At 41.5% G+C, this 20,640-nt stretch overlaps 3 protein-coding genes across 3 annotated transcripts; 2 read left to right on the forward strand and 1 right to left on the reverse strand.

Moving 5' to 3' along the window:
* The first annotated feature begins 11,132 nt into the window (after positions 1–11,132).
* On the forward strand, positions 11,133–13,506 carry LOC123443778 (mitochondrial outer membrane protein porin 3). Its single transcript, XM_045120305.1, has 6 exons — positions 11,133–11,342; positions 11,438–11,505; positions 12,068–12,178; positions 12,371–12,460; positions 12,559–12,767; positions 12,931–13,506. Exons 1-6 carry the CDS (start codon positions 11,300–11,302, stop codon positions 13,235–13,237), a joined length of 828 nt encoding a protein of 275 aa, XP_044976240.1. The 5' UTR covers positions 11,133–11,299; the 3' UTR covers positions 13,238–13,506.
* A 660-nt stretch (positions 13,507–14,166) lies between these two features.
* On the forward strand, positions 14,167–15,628 carry LOC123443780 (inactive protein RESTRICTED TEV MOVEMENT 2-like). Its single transcript, XM_045120307.1, has 2 exons — positions 14,167–14,278; positions 14,390–15,628. The coding sequence occupies exons 1-2, from the start codon at positions 14,170–14,172 to the stop codon at positions 15,058–15,060; spliced, it is 780 nt and encodes a 259-aa protein (XP_044976242.1). The 5' UTR covers positions 14,167–14,169; the 3' UTR covers positions 15,061–15,628.
* Positions 15,489–20,572, reverse strand: LOC123443779 (probable V-type proton ATPase subunit d). Its single transcript, XM_045120306.1, has 10 exons — positions 20,147–20,572; positions 19,398–19,518; positions 19,168–19,275; positions 18,981–19,083; positions 18,808–18,888; positions 18,466–18,551; positions 18,304–18,363; positions 18,167–18,215; positions 17,174–17,308; positions 15,489–15,916 (listed from the first exon to the last, which is right to left on the reverse strand). Exons 1-10 carry the CDS (start codon positions 20,325–20,327, stop codon positions 15,785–15,787), a joined length of 1,056 nt encoding a protein of 351 aa, XP_044976241.1. The 5' UTR covers positions 20,328–20,572; the 3' UTR covers positions 15,489–15,784.
* Between the last annotated feature and the right edge of the window lie 68 nt (positions 20,573–20,640).

The raw sequence follows: 20,640 nt of genomic DNA on the forward strand, positions 1-20,640 counted from the left end.
AAATATCCAGGCATATATACCCAAATTGATGTAGGTGATCATGATTCATTATTATTGACATTATCCCTCTGATAAATAAGTTGGGAGGTGAAACATTAAGCCCCTATCTTCCTATGTGTTTGATTGAAACCCCTTGTTCTAAAAATATGCCTTGAGTGTCAACAATCATGGAAGACTAAATGATAGTTGATTATGTGGAATTTGCTATATCAAAGCTCTTACATAGACCCTTCCTGAAAATAAGATGAATTGTAATTGTTTGAGGACTGAAAATATAGTTTGCTAGCTTTCAAGAAAGTGTATGGTATATACTTTAACATGTGAATAGCTTGTAACTTGATCATGAGAAGTTCTACGAGAAAACAGTTTTGTCTTATAATGTTATAAAAAGTGATTGGAAGTAACATTGGTCAAACTTATATACTATGCTAGCATTCACACTTCATAAATTATTTGTTTTATCATTTACCTACTCGAGGACGAGTAGGAAATAAGCTTGGGGATGTTGATACTTCTCCAACATAAGGATAATTTATGAAGTATTCATTCCATGTTTTCCTATGTTTACAACACTTCTACATGGTTTTTATGCACTTTATATGATTTATTTAGAACTAACCCGGACTGACGCTGTTTTCAGCACAATTAGTGTGGTGGTGTTTTTATGTAGAAAATGAAAGTTCTCGGAATTGCCCAAAACTTTTATATATTTTTTCTGGAGGAAATAAGCAATATTGGAGTGAAGAACCACCGGAGGGGAGCCACGAGTAGTCCACAAGCCAATAGGTCACGACCCCCTCCCCCCGGTCGTGGTGAGATGGCTTGTGGGGCCCACATGACTCCATTTGGCATGATTCCAACACTGAAAAATCCTATATATATATACAAGAAACTCTAGAAATAAGGAGAGACCTTCTGCTTCACTGTCGCGACTCTTTGTATCGATGAAAAACCAACATGGAGAGAAAACAATAGCGAAAACTTGAGAGAAAGAGAGAGAGAGATCCAATCTCGGAGGGGATCCTACCCCTCCGGGATCCATGGTGGCCAAGTACTAGGGGTATAATCTCTCCCCATCTAGGTAGAGGCCATGGAGGAGGAAGCCCAAGGAGGGAGACTCTATCCCCCTCTCTTCCGACGACGCTGAGTTCCGCTGGAGGAACCATCACCGTAGTGATCGTCTTCATCAACATCACCGTATCCATCACCTTCCTTCACCTACCTATGGATGTCCACTCTCCCGCACTTCAATGTAATCCCCTACTTGAACATGGTGTTTCATGCCACATATTATTAAGCAATGATGTGTCGCCATCCTATGATGTTCGAGTAGAGTTATTTTGTCCTTTGGGTTGATTAATGGTCTTGATTGATTTGAGTGTATGTTTTATTTTGGTGTTGTCCTAAGGTGTCCTAAGTGAGGCACACACGTGAAGGATTCACGTTGGAGACTATTGCAATATATTTATGATTCGCTTACAGTGGGTGGCTAGAGTGTCAGAAGCTTATACCCGAGTAAGGGGTTGTTTACGTATGGGAGTTAAGGGGCCTTGATGTTTAATGCTATGGTTGGGTTTACCTTGATGATTTCTAGTAGTTGCGGATGCTTTCTAGAGATCCAATCATAAGTTCATATGATACAAGTATGGAAAGCATGCTAGCACATGCCTATCCCTCATATAAAATTGCAAAAATGATTACCAATCTTGTTATTAGTTGCCTAGGATGATTCCGCACTCCATACCATCATTATTGCACACTCGCTATTCTTACTCTATTTTTTGATGCAACTATTTTCATATTTTAGTTCTCCAATACCATGCAAAGCTATCCTCTTTATTCCCATAATGCAATTTTATTTCTCATTACTAGATAGAAGAAAACATTCGATGTATGTAGAGTCATATCGATGGCAGATAGGACTTGAGAGAATATTGATCTTACCTTTAGTTCCTTGTGGGTTCTACACTCCATACTTACCACTTCCATCTTTGGAAAGTGCTACAATGATTCCTTGCACTTGGAGATTATCAAGCTCTTTTCTGGCGCCGTTGTTGGGGAGCAATAGCGTGGGGTTAATATTTTCGTGTATGCTTGTTTGCTTCTATCACTAAGTAGATTTTTTTGTTTTGTTTCTATTTTCTTGCTTTATTTCTTTAGTTGTGGGTCAAACAAAAAAATACAAAAAAATACCAAAAAAATACTTGCCTTTTATAAGAGAAGCGATTGGAAAGTTGTGCACTGAAGAAGTGAGGATCGACCTTGAACACGTGTGTTCATGCTCATGGAAACAATGTATAATATTTCATGGAAGCTTCTCATAAAAACAATTATCCCCTTTTATTTACCATTGTACCATAAAAATAATGTGCTTGTCATAATATTCATGATTCTCTTTTGCATGTTTCATCAACTATCCTTATGTGAGCATCATTGAAATTATCATGCCTAGCAAAAAGGCTTTAAAGAAAAGCACTTGTTGGGAGACAACCCAACACTTATACTTCCTGTTTTTGTGTGTTCACATGATTAAACTACTGTGTGAATCATGTTTTGTGTCTTTTATTTCAATAATGTCCCAAGTAAAGCCTTTGGGATAGTGTGGATACTTGCTTGTTTGATTCTTCGCAAAAACACAAACTTTTATGTCCAGTGCAGAATTTCTTCGATTTTACTGGTGCGTCAAAAAATTCTGAACTTTTTACAAAGTTTTGGTATGCGTATTCTCTGCGTTTTCCTAAGTTTTCAGAATTTTTAGAGTTAGGGAATTGTGGTTTTCATTCTCATCTTCATATACTGTTCTATTTTTGACAGATTATGTTTTGCATGCATAGTTTGCTTGTTTTAGTGTTCCCATAGAATATATTGATTGATATAAATTATGGTAATGATAGGATAAAGTAGGTATTATGTGAGTAGAATTATTAATATTGGATTGGCATTACCTAAGTGAATGATCTATATTTATCATACTGACCCATCTCACGAAGTTCCGTTAAGTTTTGTGTGGTTGAAGTTTTCAAGTTTTGGGTGAGATACCAATATGAGGATAATAAGGAGTAGCAATAACCTAATATTGGGGATGCCCAAGGCACCCCCAAGGTAGTATCCAAGGAATACTCAAGCGTCTAAGCTTGGGGATGCCCCGGAAGGCATCCCCTCTCTATCTTACTTGGAGCTATATTTTTATTCATCACATGATATGTGTTTTGCTTGGACCTACATTTTATTTTATTTTTATTCTATGTTATATGTTCTTTATAATCTTATTTTTCAACGAAAGGCTTTAATAATTGCCTTTAGAATAATTGAATTGCATGTGTGATGTGTGTTGTACAAAAACAGAAACTTTTGTTGTAGTATTTGAATTATCAGCTTTTACTTGGACATGGAAAGTTTCCAAAACTTTTAAACAGTACTTTCATACAATTTATTTAGCTTGTCCTAAAATTTCAGATTTTTTGGAGATACATAAGTACATGTTTTAAATAAGTTTCTATAGATTGTTCTGTTTGGACACATTGTTGTCATAGTTTTGTTATCTACTTATCCAAGAGTTTTCATGGATTATATTAGTAGATATAAATTGTGGAAATGATAGTATGCAGTACCTAATGTTTGAAAATTATTATGCAACTTGTTTTGACAGTACATGAAGTATTGATTTATTCTTATGTGTAGTAACCTATCTCACGAGTTCTTTTCAAGTTTTGTGTGGATGAAGTTTTTGAGACTTAGATGAAACCGGGATATGAGAGCATTGAATGAGATACAAAAGCTCAAGATTGGGGATGACCAAGTCACCGCAAGTAAATATTCTAAGAAGTTACAATAATCTAAGCTTGGGGATGCTACACATCCCACATCTCTTCGTCAACAACTGTCGGTTAGCCAATGTTGATCCTAAGTTTTCATTCGTTCACATGTGCTATTCTTGGAGCATATTTTGTGTTTACTATTCCATTTTATTCTATGCACCATTATGTTATGAGATGATCCTTGGTTTATTTATAGAATGCTTCATGTGCTTCGCTTAAATCTTTTGAGTATGGCTTTATAGAATGCTTCGCGTTCTTCACTTATATATTTTGAGCATGGATATTGGTCTCTCTACATTCAGTAAAAAATGCTCCATGAACTTCACTTATATCTTGTTGAGATTAGTTTGATGGTCACTCTTGTGCTTAACTTATATCCTAAGAGAAAAAGCTGTATTAATTGAATGTCATAAAACATGAAATTATATATGCTTCATATGCTTGTCCCACGGGGAGTAGTGACTTGACATACTAGGAGTATAAGCAATAAAATGTATTGGAGGTTAGGAAACATAGCATTAGTCACTTGAACAATTCATGAAAGAATATTGAAGGAAGAGAGATTTCACATATAAATATACTATCTTGGACATCTTCTATGACTGTGAGCCACCATTAATTATTTTCAAACTTGATCAAGAAGTTGACGTTGTACAGGAAGATGACATAATGGTTATGTTTGCTTATATTCACATAGAAGTTATGTTGTCATGGATCCTCTAACATGTGGTGCTTTCATTAGATCCTTTGCTAGCCCAAAAATTCACACTAAGTAGAGATACTACTTGTGCATCTGTAACCCTTAAACCACTTTCTTGCCATTAGGGTCCACCATACCAACCTATGGATTGAATAAGATCCTTCAAGTAAGTTGTCATCGGTGTATAAGGCAATAAAAATTGCTCCTAAGCATGTATGATCTTTTATTGTAAGGGAAAATAATCTTTGTACGATCTTGTGATGGCAAAGAAATAAAAGCAACGGACTGCATAATAAAGTTTACTATCACAAGAGGCAAAATAAAGTGGCGTTCCTTTTCATTAAGAGATTGCACACTACTTCCATGTGCGAAGGGCTTATCTTTTGCTTTTCTGTTTTTACTTTTATGCAAGAGTCAATAAGGTTCATCCCTATTCCAATTTATTAATTCTTTAGTTCTCAAGCATCATGTGGTGGGGAAAGATCCAAGCATATATATCCAGTTGGATGTAGGTGATCATGATTCATTGTTGTTGACATTATCCCTGAGATAAATAAGTTGGGAGGCGAAACATTAAGCCCCTATCTTCCTATGTGTTTGATTGAAACTCCTTGTTCTAAACATATGCCTTGAGTGTCAATAATCATGGAAGACTAAATGATAGATGAGTATGTGCAATTTTCTAAATCAAAGCTCTTACATAGAACCTTCCTGAAAATAAGATGAATTGTAATTGTTTGAGGACTAAAAATATTGTTTGCTTGCTTTCAAGAAAGTTTATGGTCTATACTTTAACATGTGAATAGCTTGTTACTTGATCATGAGAAGTTCTATGAGAAAAGAGTTGTTTAATAATGCTAGAAAAAGTGATTGGAAGTAACACTGGTCAAACTTATATACTATGCTAGCATTGACACTTCATAAATTATTTCTTTTATCATTTACCTATTCGAGGACAAGTAGGAATTAAGCTTGGGGATGCTGATATGTCTCCAACATATCGATATTTTATGAAGTATTCATCCCATGTTTGCCTATGTTTACAACACGTTTATATGGTTTTGATGAAATTTATATGATTTATTTAGAACTAACCCAGACTAGCATTGTTTTCAATAGAATTGTCGTGGTGTTGTTTTTGTGTAGAAAATGAAAGTTCTCGGAATCACCCGAAACTTTTATATATTTTTCTGGAGGAAATAAGCTATATTGGAGCGAAGACCCACCGGAGGGGAGCCACCAGTGGGCCACAAGCCAACAGGTCGCGACCCCCCCCCCCAGGTTGTGGTGAGATGGCTTGTGGGGCCCATCTCGTTCCATTTGGCATGATTCCAACACTAAAAAATCCTATATATACTAGAAACTCCAGAAATAAGGAGAGATCGTCCGCTTCACCGCTGCAATTGTGTGTACATACAAAAACAACAATCTGGAGAGAAAACAGTAGCGAAAACAGGAGAGAAACAAAGAGAGATCCAATCTCGGAGGGGTTGCTGCCCCTCCGGGAGCCATGGCAGCCAAGTACTAGGGGGAGAACATCTCCCCATATATGGAGAGGCCATGGAGGAGGAAGCCTAAGTAGGGAGACTCTCTTCCCCTCTCTTCAGGCGGCGCGGAGTTCCGCTGGAGGAACCATTGCCGCGGTGATCGTCTTCATCAACATCGTCATCTCCATCACCTCCCCTCACCTACCTATGGCGGTCCACTATCCCGCACTCTGGTATAGCCCCCTACTTGAACATGGTGTTTCATGCCACATATTATTAATCAATGATGTGTCGCCATCCTACGATGTTCGAGTAGAGTTATTTTGTCCTTTGGGTTGATTAATGATCTTGATTGATTTGAGTGTATGTTTTATTTTGGTGTTGTCATAAGGTGTCTTAAGTGAGGCGCACACGTAAAGGATTCATGCTGGAGAGTGTTGCAATATATTTATGATTTGCTTATAGTGGGTGGCTAGAGTGTCAGAAGCTTACACCCGAGTAAGGGGGTTGTTTACGTATGGGAGTAAAGGGGACTTGATGTTCAATGCTATGGTTGGGTCTACCTTAATGATTTCTAGTAGTTGTGGATGCTTGCTAGAGATCCAATCATAAGTTCATATGATCCAAGTACGGAAAGCATGTTATCTCATGCCTCTCCCTCGTATAAAATTGAAAGAATGATTTCCGATCTTGTTATCAATTGCCTAGGATGATTCTGTAGTCCATACCATCATTATTCCACAGTCACTATTTGTAATATATTCTAGCTCTATTTAATGCAGCAATTATTTTAATATTTTAGCTCTCCAATATTATGCAAATCTATCCTCTTTGTACCCACAACCCAGTTTTATTTCTCGTTACTAGATAGAAGCAAACGTTCGGTGTATGTAGAGTCGTATCGATGGCAGATAGGACTTGAGAGAATATTGATATTACCTTTAGTTCCGTGTGGGATCGACACTCCATACTTACCACTTCCATCTTTGTAAAGTGCTACAATGATTCCTTGCACTCGAGGATTATCAAGATGTTAGGCCTACCACTCATTCCTTTGATAGCAATGTTTTCACCAGACACACCACTTACAACGCACATAAACAAATGAGCTCGTGCTACTTTGTAGATGTGCTAGGTTTTTCCTCGAAGAGGAAGGGACTGATGTAGTAGAGTAGCAACAAGTATTTCCTCAGTGAGAACCAAGGTTTATTGAACCATTAGGAGAAGCACGCAATAAACTAGCAACAACTACTACACAAGAAAGAGAAAATACTTGTGCCCAACCCATGCAAGAGGGTTTTCAATCCCCTTGTACGCGTTAATTGCAAGGATCAAATCTAGTAGTGATAGATAGATAAAATACAAACTAAAAAAAGGTAAATAAATTTCAACAAGTAAATGTCGTTTACGTAAATATGTGGAATAGACCACGAGCCATAGTTTTGACTAGAGACATATCTCTCAAGAACATGGCATACAGTGGGTAAACAAATTACTGTTCAACAATTGGTAGAAATGCGGATAGTTATGATGTTATTCATGGCATTGATCATGCATATAGGCATCACGTCTGTGACAAAGTAGACCGAAACGAGTCTGCATCTACTACTAATACTCCACTTCAAGAGCGCTTCTATGCTTGCCTCACTAGGTATAAAGTTCATAACAAATAGAGTAACGCATTAAGTAAGATGACATGATGTAGACAAAGCATGACAAGCACTATGTTCAGACCCCCATCATTTTATCCTCAGTAGAAACAATACAAATACGTGCCTCACTACCCCGTCTGCCACTGGGTGAGGACACCGCAAGATTGAACTTGCTACTATGCACCACTCCCTCTTAAGATCTACTCATCTAGTTGGCCAAAGAAGACTCATAGATCGGAAAGCATATATTGATATGATAATCATGCATAATGAAGTTTAGAAAAGACTCAGTTACTTTCAATAAATAACCTGATCATAAACCCACAATTCATCGGATCCCAACAAACACACCGCAAAAGAAGATTACAACGGATAGATCTACAAGAAGATCGAGGAGAACGTAATATTGCAGATCAAAGAGAGAGAGAGAGAGAGAGAGAGAGAGAGAGATCTGTTCTGAACTACTCACACATCATCATGGAGGCAGCAAGGTTGATTTAGATGGCCTCCGTGATCGATTCCCCTCCGACAGAGTACCATAAAATGCCTTCAGATGGGATCATGGTGGAAGAGAGACATCAGATAGCGGAAAAGGTGTTTTGGGGCTCCCTCTGATGTTTTGGGAATATTTGATAATAGACAGAGGTGGAATTAGGTCAAAACATGTTACGAGGGAGTCACGAGCTCAGGGGCACGCCCTACCCCCTAGGGCGCGCCTTGTGAGCTCGTGGCTCTCTCGTAGGTCTTCTTGTCTCCTCTTGAACCTTCTAGGGGGCCTTCTAGTCCAGAAAAAATTATTGTAAGGTTTTATCGTTTTTGGACTTAATTTGGTATTAATTTTCTGGAAAATGAAAAACAAGCAAAAACATGAAATAGCACTCGACGCTAGGTTAATATGTTGATTCCCAAAAAATGATATAAAATGACCTTTAAAGTATATAAGATTGATACAAAAGTAGCATGAAACAATAAAAAAAACATTGGAGACATATCAGCCCGCAGAGCTCTCGAAGTGTTGCAGGGTCGCCAATCCCATGTAAGTTCCAACATAGGGTCCTCATTTCGCGTGCCGGTCCTCCGCTTTGGAGTCTGCCTCATTCATCATATCACAATCATCCCCTCTTCACCATTTCCTTGCCTCTTTCTCTTGACAATAGGTACCTTGCCCAAAGTATCCAATGTCGATGCTCCCTCAGTGCTTGTTGCATTGCTTTGAATCATGAACATGGTCCCCGCCACTTTGTCTGCCATGTTTGGTAGTGCTTGTCCCTACATATTGAGTGCTTCATTTATGACACAAGACGCTTCCTAGAAATTTTATTTTTGTCAAGATCATTTGCTTGATTGTGCTGAGTAAAACCCAAACCATCATTATTCGTGTCATTCCACTCACCTCTACCTCTTCATGCTCCCCCACACCCACTTCTACCACTCCCATCTCCTAGACCATGATCTCCTCTTCCCTAGCCTCTCTCACGACCCCTTGTCACTTTATCACCGCCCGCTCTACCAGCATCTTGTCTTGCAATAGTTGTGCCAAAGTTCTATCTAAGCCAATCACCCCACTCGTATTTTTCTTGTTCATGAACTCCATCTCCACATTCGTCTACTACATGACCCCATCGAACCACAAAAGAAGAATAAATCAGGAAAGTTCTCATATAAAACTGGATATTTCTTCCTCTCCTTTATTTTTATCAACATAAATTTGAACAACACGCTATTGACATCAAGATAGACCTTAGCTCTGAGAAACTTGATTTATAGTGCCTTAATTGACAATCACTATGATAGGTGGTTCCCCAACCTTGCTTGCCACTTTCTCCCACAATTCCTTCTTCCTCATTGGTCCATCAGGCACCCCCTGAATTCTTGTCCAAAGGGGAATTGTGTCCAACTTGTAATTATTCACATTACTAAACCCATCATACTCCTATATAACAACTGTTGCACCACGGAACAGCCAAGGGACCATATCCATGTCTCTTCCAATAACCCAAGCAACATTTTTTCGCAAATGCGCATAGCTTGCATATAATTCCATTGATAGAATAAGTTAAGGGTGAATACAATAGGCGGTACAAAAAATGGAATGAACGCATGAGGCATGAACATGGTGCGCGAAGCAAAGAGGCATGTGATGCTCGACAAAAAAACATAGCTAAACTTGGGAAGTAGCCAAACCAAACCAATATGGCAACCACCATCTCTAAATACATCGCTAAGGATGCAACGAGCAAACAAGACAGTGCCTCAACGAAGGAGAACGACACCGAAACGTCGTCGCGTGGTCCGAATAACTGGACCTAGAGTTTCCCGTGATGCTTGAAGGTGGCACGAATGAAATTGGACAAGAACAAATTTGATCCCAACATTTTTAATGTGATCTGTTGACCAACAACCATGTCGTACACATAGCATTAAACAATGGCGCATGGCTGAAAGCATGAATGATATGAACCTTGAAAATAGCCAACCATCTAACTTCGTTGATCAACTCTTCAAGTTCCTCTCCGAAATCAAGATCGGTCTCCTCCTTACCGCATAGGTTTAGGCCTTTAAAGGGATCCTTTAGGCTTGGTTCTAGGGCCCCTACCCATACTCCTCCTCCTTCTCCTCGGATCTTCATCTGTATCTACTTCCTTCTCCTCTCATCATCCTTCTTCTCCTGAAGTGAGACAGCGCTTCCTCCAAGATACGACTTATCTTCATGAATATCCTCACATTCGTCTACCTTCTTCTCCCCATCGTCACCATCTGTGAGAAGCAGTGGCTACGCCATACAGATGAATGACAAAGAACCCTAATGGACTCCGATGTAGCTCGTCGGAGCAAGGGTAAACCCTAGGGGGAAATACAATCAAGCATAGGTGGGGGATAGCAAATGGCGACCCCGATCAAGCAAAACGGCATGTCTGATATGACTATGAGCTTCAGAATTTAAAGTTATACATTCGAACCCAAGTGAACAACTACCAAAATAACTAGACCTAAGAATAAAGTCTTTAATGATGGGTAAGAGCCTCCGGAATCACCTTTGATATCAGCCAGAATTTGTTTTTCAGTCACCTGCAATAACCACCTTAGCCATCATCTAACCCCGTGGTTCGCGCGCAACTACTCCCTCCGTTCCTAAATATAAGTCTTTCTAGAGGTTCAACTAATGGACTACATACGGATGTATATAGACATACTTTAGATTCATTCATTTTGCTCCGTATGTAGACACCTAATGAAATATCTTAAAAGACTTATATTTAGGTACGGAGGGAGTAGTACAGTATATTTTTTCTTGAAAAAATACGGAGTAGAAAAGAAATAGTCCTCCGATCCACCACCACGCCACGCGCGGCATGAGGAGGGTGACGAGGTCCCTCTCCCTCCACGTTGCCGACGCGGGGGTCCCACGACAGCTTGCTCGGTCCCGCCCAGCACGACGCGACACGAGCACACGAATCATCCAAAATCACGGGAAACACAGACATTTTGTAAAGTGGAAACGGTAGGGGCAAGATCTGCCACGACTCCATTTTAACTGGTCGCCGCAGCCTCCGCACGGCGCTGCCGCTTCTTCCCTGCGATCTCTCTCCCGCTCTCTTCTCCCCACCACTGACCACCAATTCGTCTCCGTCGCCGGCCGCCATGGCTCCGGGCCTCTACACCGACATCGGGAAGAAGACCAGAGGTGCCGCCAGCCTCTCTTCCCTCCTCTGATTCTGATTCTGATTGCTTCTCCGGTGCCGATCTTGATGATGCTGTCATGTGATGGTTTGCACGCAGATCTGCTCTACAGGGACTACTGCACGCACCAGAAGTTCACCCTCACCACATGCACCCCCGAGGGCGTCGTGAGTACCACTATCATCCTCTCCCCCGCGCTTCTTCCGTAGCGATCTCACTATTTTGTGTCCCGTAGAGCAGCGTCTCGGTTACGGTCCGCGTCGCATTCCCCACATTGATCCACTACTTACTCTGCAAATGCATGTTAGAATCAGGCCCCGCCGATCTCTATTTTGTGCCTCTGTACCGCCGTTGCCCTGCCGACACAGATCGCCGCCGTGTGCCACTCTGTCGAGCTCTTCTCATTCCGTGTGACTATGGATGGACCCTCATGTGTTACCATACCAGGGTATTAAATCTCTATTTAGGGACCATCTCTTCACTCTCGCAGCGAGCTGCCAGAACTTCCCTATTTTCCCTTCCACGGATTGTGCATCTTTTGATTCCTTTAGACGAAGCATTTCTTGAGGAGATGAACTCATGATGGCTTAGGTAACCATGTCTCTCGATATGATTTATGCGCTCCATATTGATGGTTTGGTTTTACCTGTATGGCTTCGGTAACCGTGTCTCTGTCTAGTATTTGTGCGCTAGCGCTACTACATATTAATGATTTTGGTTTACCTACAGGCAATCACAGCTGCAGGGACTAGGAAAAACGAGTCAATCTTTGGCGAGCTTCAGACCCAGCTTAAGAACAAGAACTTGACAGTTGATATCAAAGCAAACTCAGAGTCAGATGTAAGCCGCCTCTGCTCCAACTCTCCCTTTTTCTCTCACATGAATCATGTATAAACATCTGATTGCTTGTTTTTCCTTGATGTTATTTCTCACATATTTGGCTTTTCTGTTATGCTTCATAATATTAATTCACAGCAATGTACAGTTCTCGAGATTTGTTTGATTCGCTGATGAATATTTCACATCTTCCAGCTTCTGACAACATTCACAGTTGATGAGTTTGCAACTCCAGGGCTCAAATCAATTCTCAGCTTGGTTGTTCCAGACCAGAGGTCAGGGAAGGTATAGTTTTCTTATCACTCCGTTTGCTTAAACTTCTAATCTGCAATATGGTGATCACCGCGATAGGAGATTTAATTTGTATTTTTCTGCCTTGACAGCTTGAACTCCAGTATCTCCATGAATTCGCCAGTGTGAATGCAAGTGTTGGGCTGAACCCCAGCCCTATGGTTAACCTTTCTGGTGTATTCGGAAGCAAAGAACTATCAGTTGGTGTTGACGTTTCATTTGACACGGCAACTAGCAATTTCACTAAGTACAATGCTGCTTTAAGCCTCGCATATCCGGATCTTATTGCTTCACTCCACCTGTAAGTATCTTCTCTATGCGCAGCTATCATATGTAGTAATTCTTTCAAGATTGATAGATAATGCTGATTAGCAATCTGGTTCCATACTGAGGTGTCAAGTGAGGTGCTTCATCGATATTATAGTAGCATTTGCTCTGGTAATGAACTTTCAAATCTCATCCAGGAACAATCATGGTGACACCTTGACTGCGTCTTACTACCACTTAGTAAAGTCACATTCAAGCACTGCTGTTGGAGCAGAGCTGTCCCACAACTTCCCAAGGAACGAGAGCACATTGATATTTGGATCGCAGCACTCATTGGACCCGCACACCAGTGTGAAGGCACGCTTCAACAATTATGGCATGGCCAGTGCCCTTGTCCAGCATGAATGGCGACCAAAGTCACTCGTCACCATCTCCGGCGAGGTTGACACCAAGGCAATTGAGAAGAGCACAAAAGTTGGTTTGTCATTGGTGCTAAAGCCTTGAGATGCATGGCTGGGACCAATGTTTTGGAAAGAAAAACAGTTCTGCTGGATTGGAATAACATGGCCCCAGGCCATCTCTTGGTGCATTCATTTTGATCTTGAATTCCTCCTTTGTCCACATAATCTGTTTCCTAGGCAAATGTTAGCCTTGACGAGCTCATTGTTTTGATTTGATGAGCAGCGCCTGTCAATAATTTCTGGTGATTAAGATCTATTGTGAATCTTGTAAAATGTGACTGATTGACGGTTACGGACAAGTGTGTTCATTCATTCCTTGATGCCCTTGTTCCAGTTGATCCACTTGGATGTGTGTCCTCGTCTATGCATGCTTACAGAAGTACCGAGACTACATACGGATCAAAATAGATGAATGAAGTACTGAGACTACATACGGATCAAAATAGATGAATTGAATCTATATTTTAAAATATGTCTATATATATCCATATGTAGTCTTCTGGTGTAACCTCTTAAAAGACTATACTGTATTTAGGAACAGAGAGAGTAGTAACATTGTTTGAGGAGCTGCGTGTTGTGGTATACTGGTAAACGATACTAGAAGCTAAAGAACAAAACCTGGAACAAAAGTTATCATACTTGGGACAAGCTGTTTATTTATGTGAGGTATGAGGACGTTGGGAGAGAATGGTAAAAAATGTCGATGGTTTAGTTGTGCGGGTTATTTTGTTGCTTTGACGAGACGGAGTGAGGATGGCGCACGCCGGAAGTTAAATGAGCCCAAGACACGTTAGACGTCTACCCCCACGATGAATTCTCCTTGTGCCAGCCCCTCAAGAAAAGCTTGGAATAGTTTAGCCTTACCGACGCAAGGAAGCAAGCAAGCGCTGCGTACATGGACATGCTATATATGAGGCGCGCGGCACCTCCAACCCGATCGATCAGTACGCGGCTGAAGCTAGCTAGCTAGCAAGCATGGCGAGAGACATGGCGAGCAGGCAAGAATCGCCAGCAGCGGCGGCCGACTGGGACTACGAGTGGGTCCACGGCGACGGCGGATATCTCCTCCGCCTCAACCTCCCAGGTACGTAACGTACGCTACGATGCGCGTTGGTGACTGACTCCTCCATCCTACTGAGATGAATCAACCTCTGCACTTGTACCTACTGAATTGTGTGACATTATGTTGATCAAGGGTTGAAGAAGGAGGAGTTCCGGGTGCACGTCGACGCCGCCGGCCGGCTTGACATCCTCGGCCCCTCAACGGCGGATGGAGGAGCCGGGAAGATGCGGCTGCACCAGGTGTTCCAGCTGCCAGCCACATCCGACCTCGACGCAATCACCGGACGGTACAACGCCAACGTGCTCACGCTCACCGTGCCCAAGCTGTCTTCCGCCCCGCCCAAGGGCAAGGAGGCCTCCAACTCGAGCGACGTCGGCGACCAACCAACGGATAAGAAATCCAAGCTTAGCCGGGAGGCGGAGCGGCTGATCGAGGCGGCCATGGCAAGGTTGCAGGGGAGACACAAGCAGGAGACGGCCAAGGAGCAAAGCAGCAAGGAACCCCCGGCCACCAAAGTGGACCAGAGGGAAAAGGAGCCCAAGGCAGAAAAGGTGGTGAAAGGAGATGATGGTCAGGACGGCAAGGCCAAGGCCGCGGCCGCTCCTCAACACAAGGAGAAGCTCGAGTGTGAGACGACGCAGAGACAGAGGGAGAAGAAAGGCTGCTGGAAGGAGCGGGCGGCAGAGGAGGGGTTCAAGTGGGCGGATGCCATAGGTAAGAACAAGGAGGTGATCGCCGCCACCGCCGTTGCTGCCTTCACGCTAGGCGTCTTCGTCTCCCATAGGCTCTTCTCCAGAAACTGAAGAAACTGAAAATGCAGCCGCCTTCACGCTAGGCGTCTTCGTCTCCCAGAGGCACTTCTCCAGAAACTGAAAATGCTCTTCCCCAGATATATACGTGAGGAATAAATTCTCGTGGATAATAAAGAGTTTAATGATACTATCACATACGTACATGACTAAAACATACTGTACATGAAACTTAAAAATAAAATGGAACTATCACATGCTCCCTCCGTCCAACAAGTATTTCAGGATGGAGGGACTACATGACCAAAATACATACTCGCATGGCCATCTTATTTTTCATATTCCTGCATTTTCATGATTTATTTCTTTTTTTTCCTCCACGAGGCTTGGGAAAATACACAATAATTAACGACGATGCCCAACAATTTCCATGCCCTTTCTAAGCTGCACAAGTTACATTTTATAATAATGGAGTAAAAGAGTTTTGCCAACAAGCCATTTGATATCTTGGGTGTACATTTTACATTGCCAACAAACTGCACAAATAGTGCCACCCACTACGGAAATAAACATCATTTATTTAGTTTACCGTACAACTGCGCCTTTTATTTTGCTACAAAAACAAATAATGATACACTACTCCAGTTCTAGCTTTTCAGCCGCATAGAAAATAGGAACAAGGGGAATAACAAATCATGAGCTTATAAAGAGTGCAATCGATTGTGCCATCATCAAAGCGGGCCTTTTGTACAGCCATATGCACAGTAATAGGGGCCGATTAAAAGATCGTCACGACGCTGTCATGGACCCTGTTCTTCTGGTTCTGGGCAACGCATTCGGAGATCCACATCAAGTTCCTTATCTCCTGCTCTCGTAGCCTCATGTACGCAAAGAAAACAGCATAGTGGAACTGCACAGACAAGGAGAGAACATCAGAGCTCCCACCTTCAATTCTAGAGTAAGGTCTGAAATAGTGGCACACAGAGGTCACAAGTTTTCTCAGACAAAGGCACTAGCACTAGCACTAGCACTTCGGCATTTTTTAGAACTACCCAGACAGATCTATAGAATCATGTGCAGAGCTGTGGCTTGTTGGCACATACTCCCTCCGTCCCAAAAAGCTTGTCTTAGATTTGATGTATCTAGACACGTTTTACAAGCATGTATGTATGCATCACAGCATCAGTACTGCATGTGGCTGGACGTGTCATAGGCCCTGTTTGGAACCACCCAGATTATATAATCCAGTTTTTATAATCTATTCTGTCTCCAAACATGACAGCTTATGGTGTAGATTATAAAAACTAGATGGATAGATTATTAGAAACTCATAATCTACTCTACACCAGCTAAAATCAGATTATGAATTGCTAATGACCCATTACCCTTGTAAAGTTGGAGATAATTACATTCCTACCATCGCCACCCTCCTCTTTTTTTAAAAAAAAAAAGAGGGCAGACAGGTCATTATGCAATGTAAGACCTGGATTACAGTTTATATAATCTGGCCTCCAAACATGTTCACCTAGATTATTTTTATAAACCAGATTATATAATCTATCTTCATAATCCAGATTATCATAATCTATTATGGTTCCAAACAGGGCCATAGCCTTTGACTAAATCAGTCTACCAGTATAGTTGAGTGTATAACGTACTGACTTGCAGAACTTCGCATATATCCAATGTACAATATTGGATCTCTTGCATTTTGATCATCTGTCGTCATTTTAGTCAGATATCTTATACTACCTCCGTTCCTAAATACTCCCTCCATCCGGAAATACTTGTCATAGGAATGGATGTATCTAGATGTATTTTAGTTCTAGAAACATCTATTTTTATACATTTGTGAGGGACTATAAGATGTTTTAGCTTTTCTCTATTTTCTCAGATTCATATGCATCTACATGCGTTTTAATGTGTATATTCACTCATTTTAAACCATATGTAGTCCATATTGCAATATCTAAAACACCTTATAATTAGAAACGGATGGAGTATAAAGTATCTTGTGTAAACCTACATACTCCCTCCGTCCGGAAATACTTGTCCTAGAAATGGATGAATCTAGACTTATTTTAGTTATAGATACATCCATTATATCCATTTTTAGGACAAGTATTTCCGGACGGAGGGAGTACAAAATAAACCTAAAAATATGTACCTGCTGTTCGAATGACAGGCGCAGCCTCTTTACTTCCTCCTCATAGAAGGCCTTGTCCAACATCTGACTTTCCCCATATGATATCTTTGCAAAAATAGACTGGTATGGGGGGTACTTCTCCATTACACCACGCACCTGCAGGATGAGGACGAAAAAATTATGACGGCAGCCTGAATAATTAATGTGCGCGTACAGATCTCACTTTGTGAAGAGGGCACTGGTCTCAGTTCCAGTATAACTTAGATGCAATCCCTCTTGAAATACTACATGCTTGTTAAGATTTCCATATGCTCTTTTTAATATCATCTCCACAACAATAAAGCACACATCTAACTTTCAAGTGAGAACTTCCAGAATGTAGTACATATCACACTCAAAACTACAATACATCCTAGAGAGCATAAATCAGAACAGGAAAACATACAGTCATTTTGTTTTCCTTTTTTGTTAAGTGTTATAGCCTAATGGAAGCTTAGGAACACGAAATTTGCAGGCAAATTCCTTACCTGGGCGTCCTACCATCAACAAAGCGGTACACGCTTTTGGCAGTACTTATCAACATATAAAATAGACTGTTGCCACTATCGAAGTGAAGTATCACCCCATAGCCCCCCCCCCCCCCCCCTCCCCTCTTTTTTATCCTCATTTTAAGCCACTCGGGAGAGGCAACCCCATTCCTTGACCCTGATGACTGGTAAGTATGAAGGTTCTCCATTCTTAAGGAGGAAGTGTTCAGCCTAGGGCGCATGGTATGTTCAAAAGACCTCACGAAGTTAATTATTATCAATGGTCCTATCACAAACATTTGAAAGAGATATTTATGATGAAATAACCATATTAACAAAACTTAAGGCTGAAATACTGAGCAATATGCACAAAATTGGGTAATGAAATGAACCAGTTCACGGCATTATAATTTCGTGTTTAGACAACTGAAAATATTTATGTAGTAGAATGACGGGCATTGAGCTTAAAAGCAGAACTTGGATATACCTGGTCAACATCTTCACAGACAGCCAACTCTTCATGACCATATGGAAACCTGGAAACATCAGACTACTATAACCACATGCAAAAGAGGCATATTTTAACTAAAAGTAATGCTAGTGCTACTTCCAACCGAAACCTACAATAGACCGAAATTGGAGTACAGCTTCCTGCGGTCATCTCTAGTCAGCTCAGTCCCAATACTGAGAAAAACATGACAAGGAAATTACCAGTCAGATGTCTGTGAATGAAATAGCAAACAGGGGGATCTGTCACACAGAAAGATGAAATGTTTAGTTTGTTACCTGTTTATTGTAATGTTTACAGCTCTTCTGTCAGCTTCAAATGAAAGGAGATTACACATAATGTCAGCCGTCGCACCACCTAGTTTCTGTTGCGAAGAAGTTATTTAGAAACCAAACAATACTAGGCAAAACAACGTTTTCAGTGAAAAATTGTACTCCCTCCGTTCCTAAATATAAGTCTTTCTAGAGGTTTCACTAGGGGACTACATACAGATGTATATAGACATATTTTAGAGTGTAGATTCACTCATTTTGCTCCGTATGTGGTCTTTTAGTAAAATCTCTTAAAAGACTTATATTTCGGAACGGAGGGAGTAGAAGCCACCATATTTTAGTTCATACCGCACAAAATTTGTAAAAATCCTGAAGATACGCTTTGTAGAGTGTGTTCCTCATGATCTCAATATTCATGTCATCCAGATCCTACACAATAAACATGAAGCTCGAATAACATACCAAGGTATACTTAACCGTTTTAACAAAAATGAACAGCACAATGGTTGCAAAGTTTTTACCTCAGATGTAATGCACTCTGAGAAGTACGGTGCTAAGGGTGTATCAACTAGAACCAGCCTGTAAAGCTCACGCATATTTTGAGCAACTGCAAGCGATGCAATGCTGTTGATTGACGGGAAAAAAATGAAGAGTCAGTATTTGATAGATATCCATTTAACAGAAACGAGAAAGGAACCACAAGAATACCTATCAAACATGCCCAATGGATGGCATTTCTCCAACAGTTCATTGACATCTCTTTCATGCAATGTCCCAGTAACAATAAGGACAACATTATCGATCATGTGTCCATACCTGTGGAAAACATTATCCCGTTAGGATCAAACTGAACTCCACCCTGCAGTGGTTTGATATGTTGTTGGCTTGTGCAAACGAAGCAGAAACAAATGGCATCCTAGCGGTGCTCCATTACTTACGTTATGTATTGTAGGAATGTAGATAGAGGTTCATTCGCCTGGCACAACATGTGTTTGTATTCATCAACCAACTTAAGAGTGCACTTCTCGACGATTGTTGTTGTGTGCAAGGGAGAAGGTTCTGCAATTAATCAAAAATAAGATGACAATAAAGAGGTATCGAAAGAAACGCGTAGAACAAGCATACACAGCAAATATATCATAGCACAACAGCACATTGATGGAAGGGCATTTAGCACCACATGGCGGGTGTGACGTAACAGATGAGAAAAAAAATAGACTAATCTTCTTCAGGAAGAAATATGATGTAATAAATTGAGTGAAGTCGTCTTGGAACACATGACAGATAGCTGAAAAAGTAAGGTGGGAGTGGAGGAATGAGGATTGTAGTCCAGGGGGGTCAGGCTGATGCTACAGATTTGCGATGACATGTGGGCTGTGGGAAATATAACCAACTTGCAGGCACTGCGTAGATTAACACTGCCCGTTTGGTTGCTCATCAAACCTGTTCCCAACGATTCCCAGAGAGCAGGCCTAGCTTAAGAGCTTCCCTCATGAGATCCCAACTCGAGAAGGAAGAGCCGAGCACGGTGCAGTCTTATTATCCCTAACTAAATCTCTAATTGGCTAATCGAGATCGCAATTCGCATGGACGGGATCAGGAATCGGGAACCTTACCCAATCCAATCCAACTCAAAGAAGACAAGGAAAAGATCCGAGCTAGGTGAGAGAGAGGAATCAGGCCATACCGTTCTGGAGGTATGGACCGTACTCGGTGGCGGAGAGGTGCATCTTGATGTCGTCGAGGGTCTCGCACTGGCAGAGGTTGTTGTAATCGGCTTGGGTGAGGAGTCCCGAGCGGTTCCCCCGCACGATCGCCTCCAGGAACCCATCGTGGATGTTGAACGACAGCATCTCCCACGAGTACATCTTGGTTCTCACCGGAGGAAGGATCTCGGCCGAGGCGAGGGGGATCGGGAGGCAGCTAGCTGCAGATCCGGGAGGGAGTTCGCGCTTGCGGATGCGGTGGAGATTTTTATCTGTCAGCCAGAATTCGTCTTCACAAGGCAAGGTCGTGCCGGGCTCAGCGTACCTCTCAGATCCGGCTAGGCACGTCGCCACGCCTGTGCCCTGTGGCTGTGGTTTCTTTTGTTTTTCAGAGGAAGACAATGCCAACCCGGAGACAAAATTTTAGGACGCCTTTGCTAAAGTGCATTAGCCCAGCCAGGCCTACGCAATAATT

This window comes from Hordeum vulgare, chromosome 3H (genome assembly GCF_904849725.1).
Source record: "Hordeum vulgare subsp. vulgare chromosome 3H, MorexV3_pseudomolecules_assembly, whole genome shotgun sequence".
NCBI classification, from domain to species: Eukaryota; Viridiplantae; Streptophyta; class Magnoliopsida; order Poales; family Poaceae; genus Hordeum; species Hordeum vulgare.

Coding starts and splice junctions, on each gene's coding strand:
- LOC123443779 (XM_045120306.1), bottom strand. CDS start 20,327: ATGTACTCGTGGGAGATGCTGTCGTTCAACATCCACGATGGGTTCCTG. Junction 18,889..18,980: donor CAGAGTGCATTACATCTGAG/GTAAAAACTTTG, acceptor TTTATTGTGTAG/GATCTGGATGACATGAATAT. Junction 17,309..18,166: donor TCTGTGAAGATGTTGACCAG/GTATATCCAAGT, acceptor CTCATCCTGCAG/GTGCGTGGTGTAATGGAGAA.
- LOC123443778 (XM_045120305.1), top strand. CDS start 11,300: ATGGCTCCGGGCCTCTACACCGACATCGGGAAGAAGACCAGAG. Junction 12,461..12,558: donor CAGACCAGAGGTCAGGGAAG/GTATAGTTTTCT, acceptor CTGCCTTGACAG/CTTGAACTCCAGTATCTCCA. Junction 12,768..12,930: donor CTTATTGCTTCACTCCACCT/GTAAGTATCTTC, acceptor AATCTCATCCAG/GAACAATCATGGTGACACCT.
- LOC123443780 (XM_045120307.1), top strand. CDS start 14,170: ATGGCGAGAGACATGGCGAGCAGGCAAGAATCGCCAGCAGCGGCGGCC. Junction 14,279..14,389: donor CCTCCGCCTCAACCTCCCAG/GTACGTAACGTA, acceptor ATGTTGATCAAG/GGTTGAAGAAGGAGGAGTTC.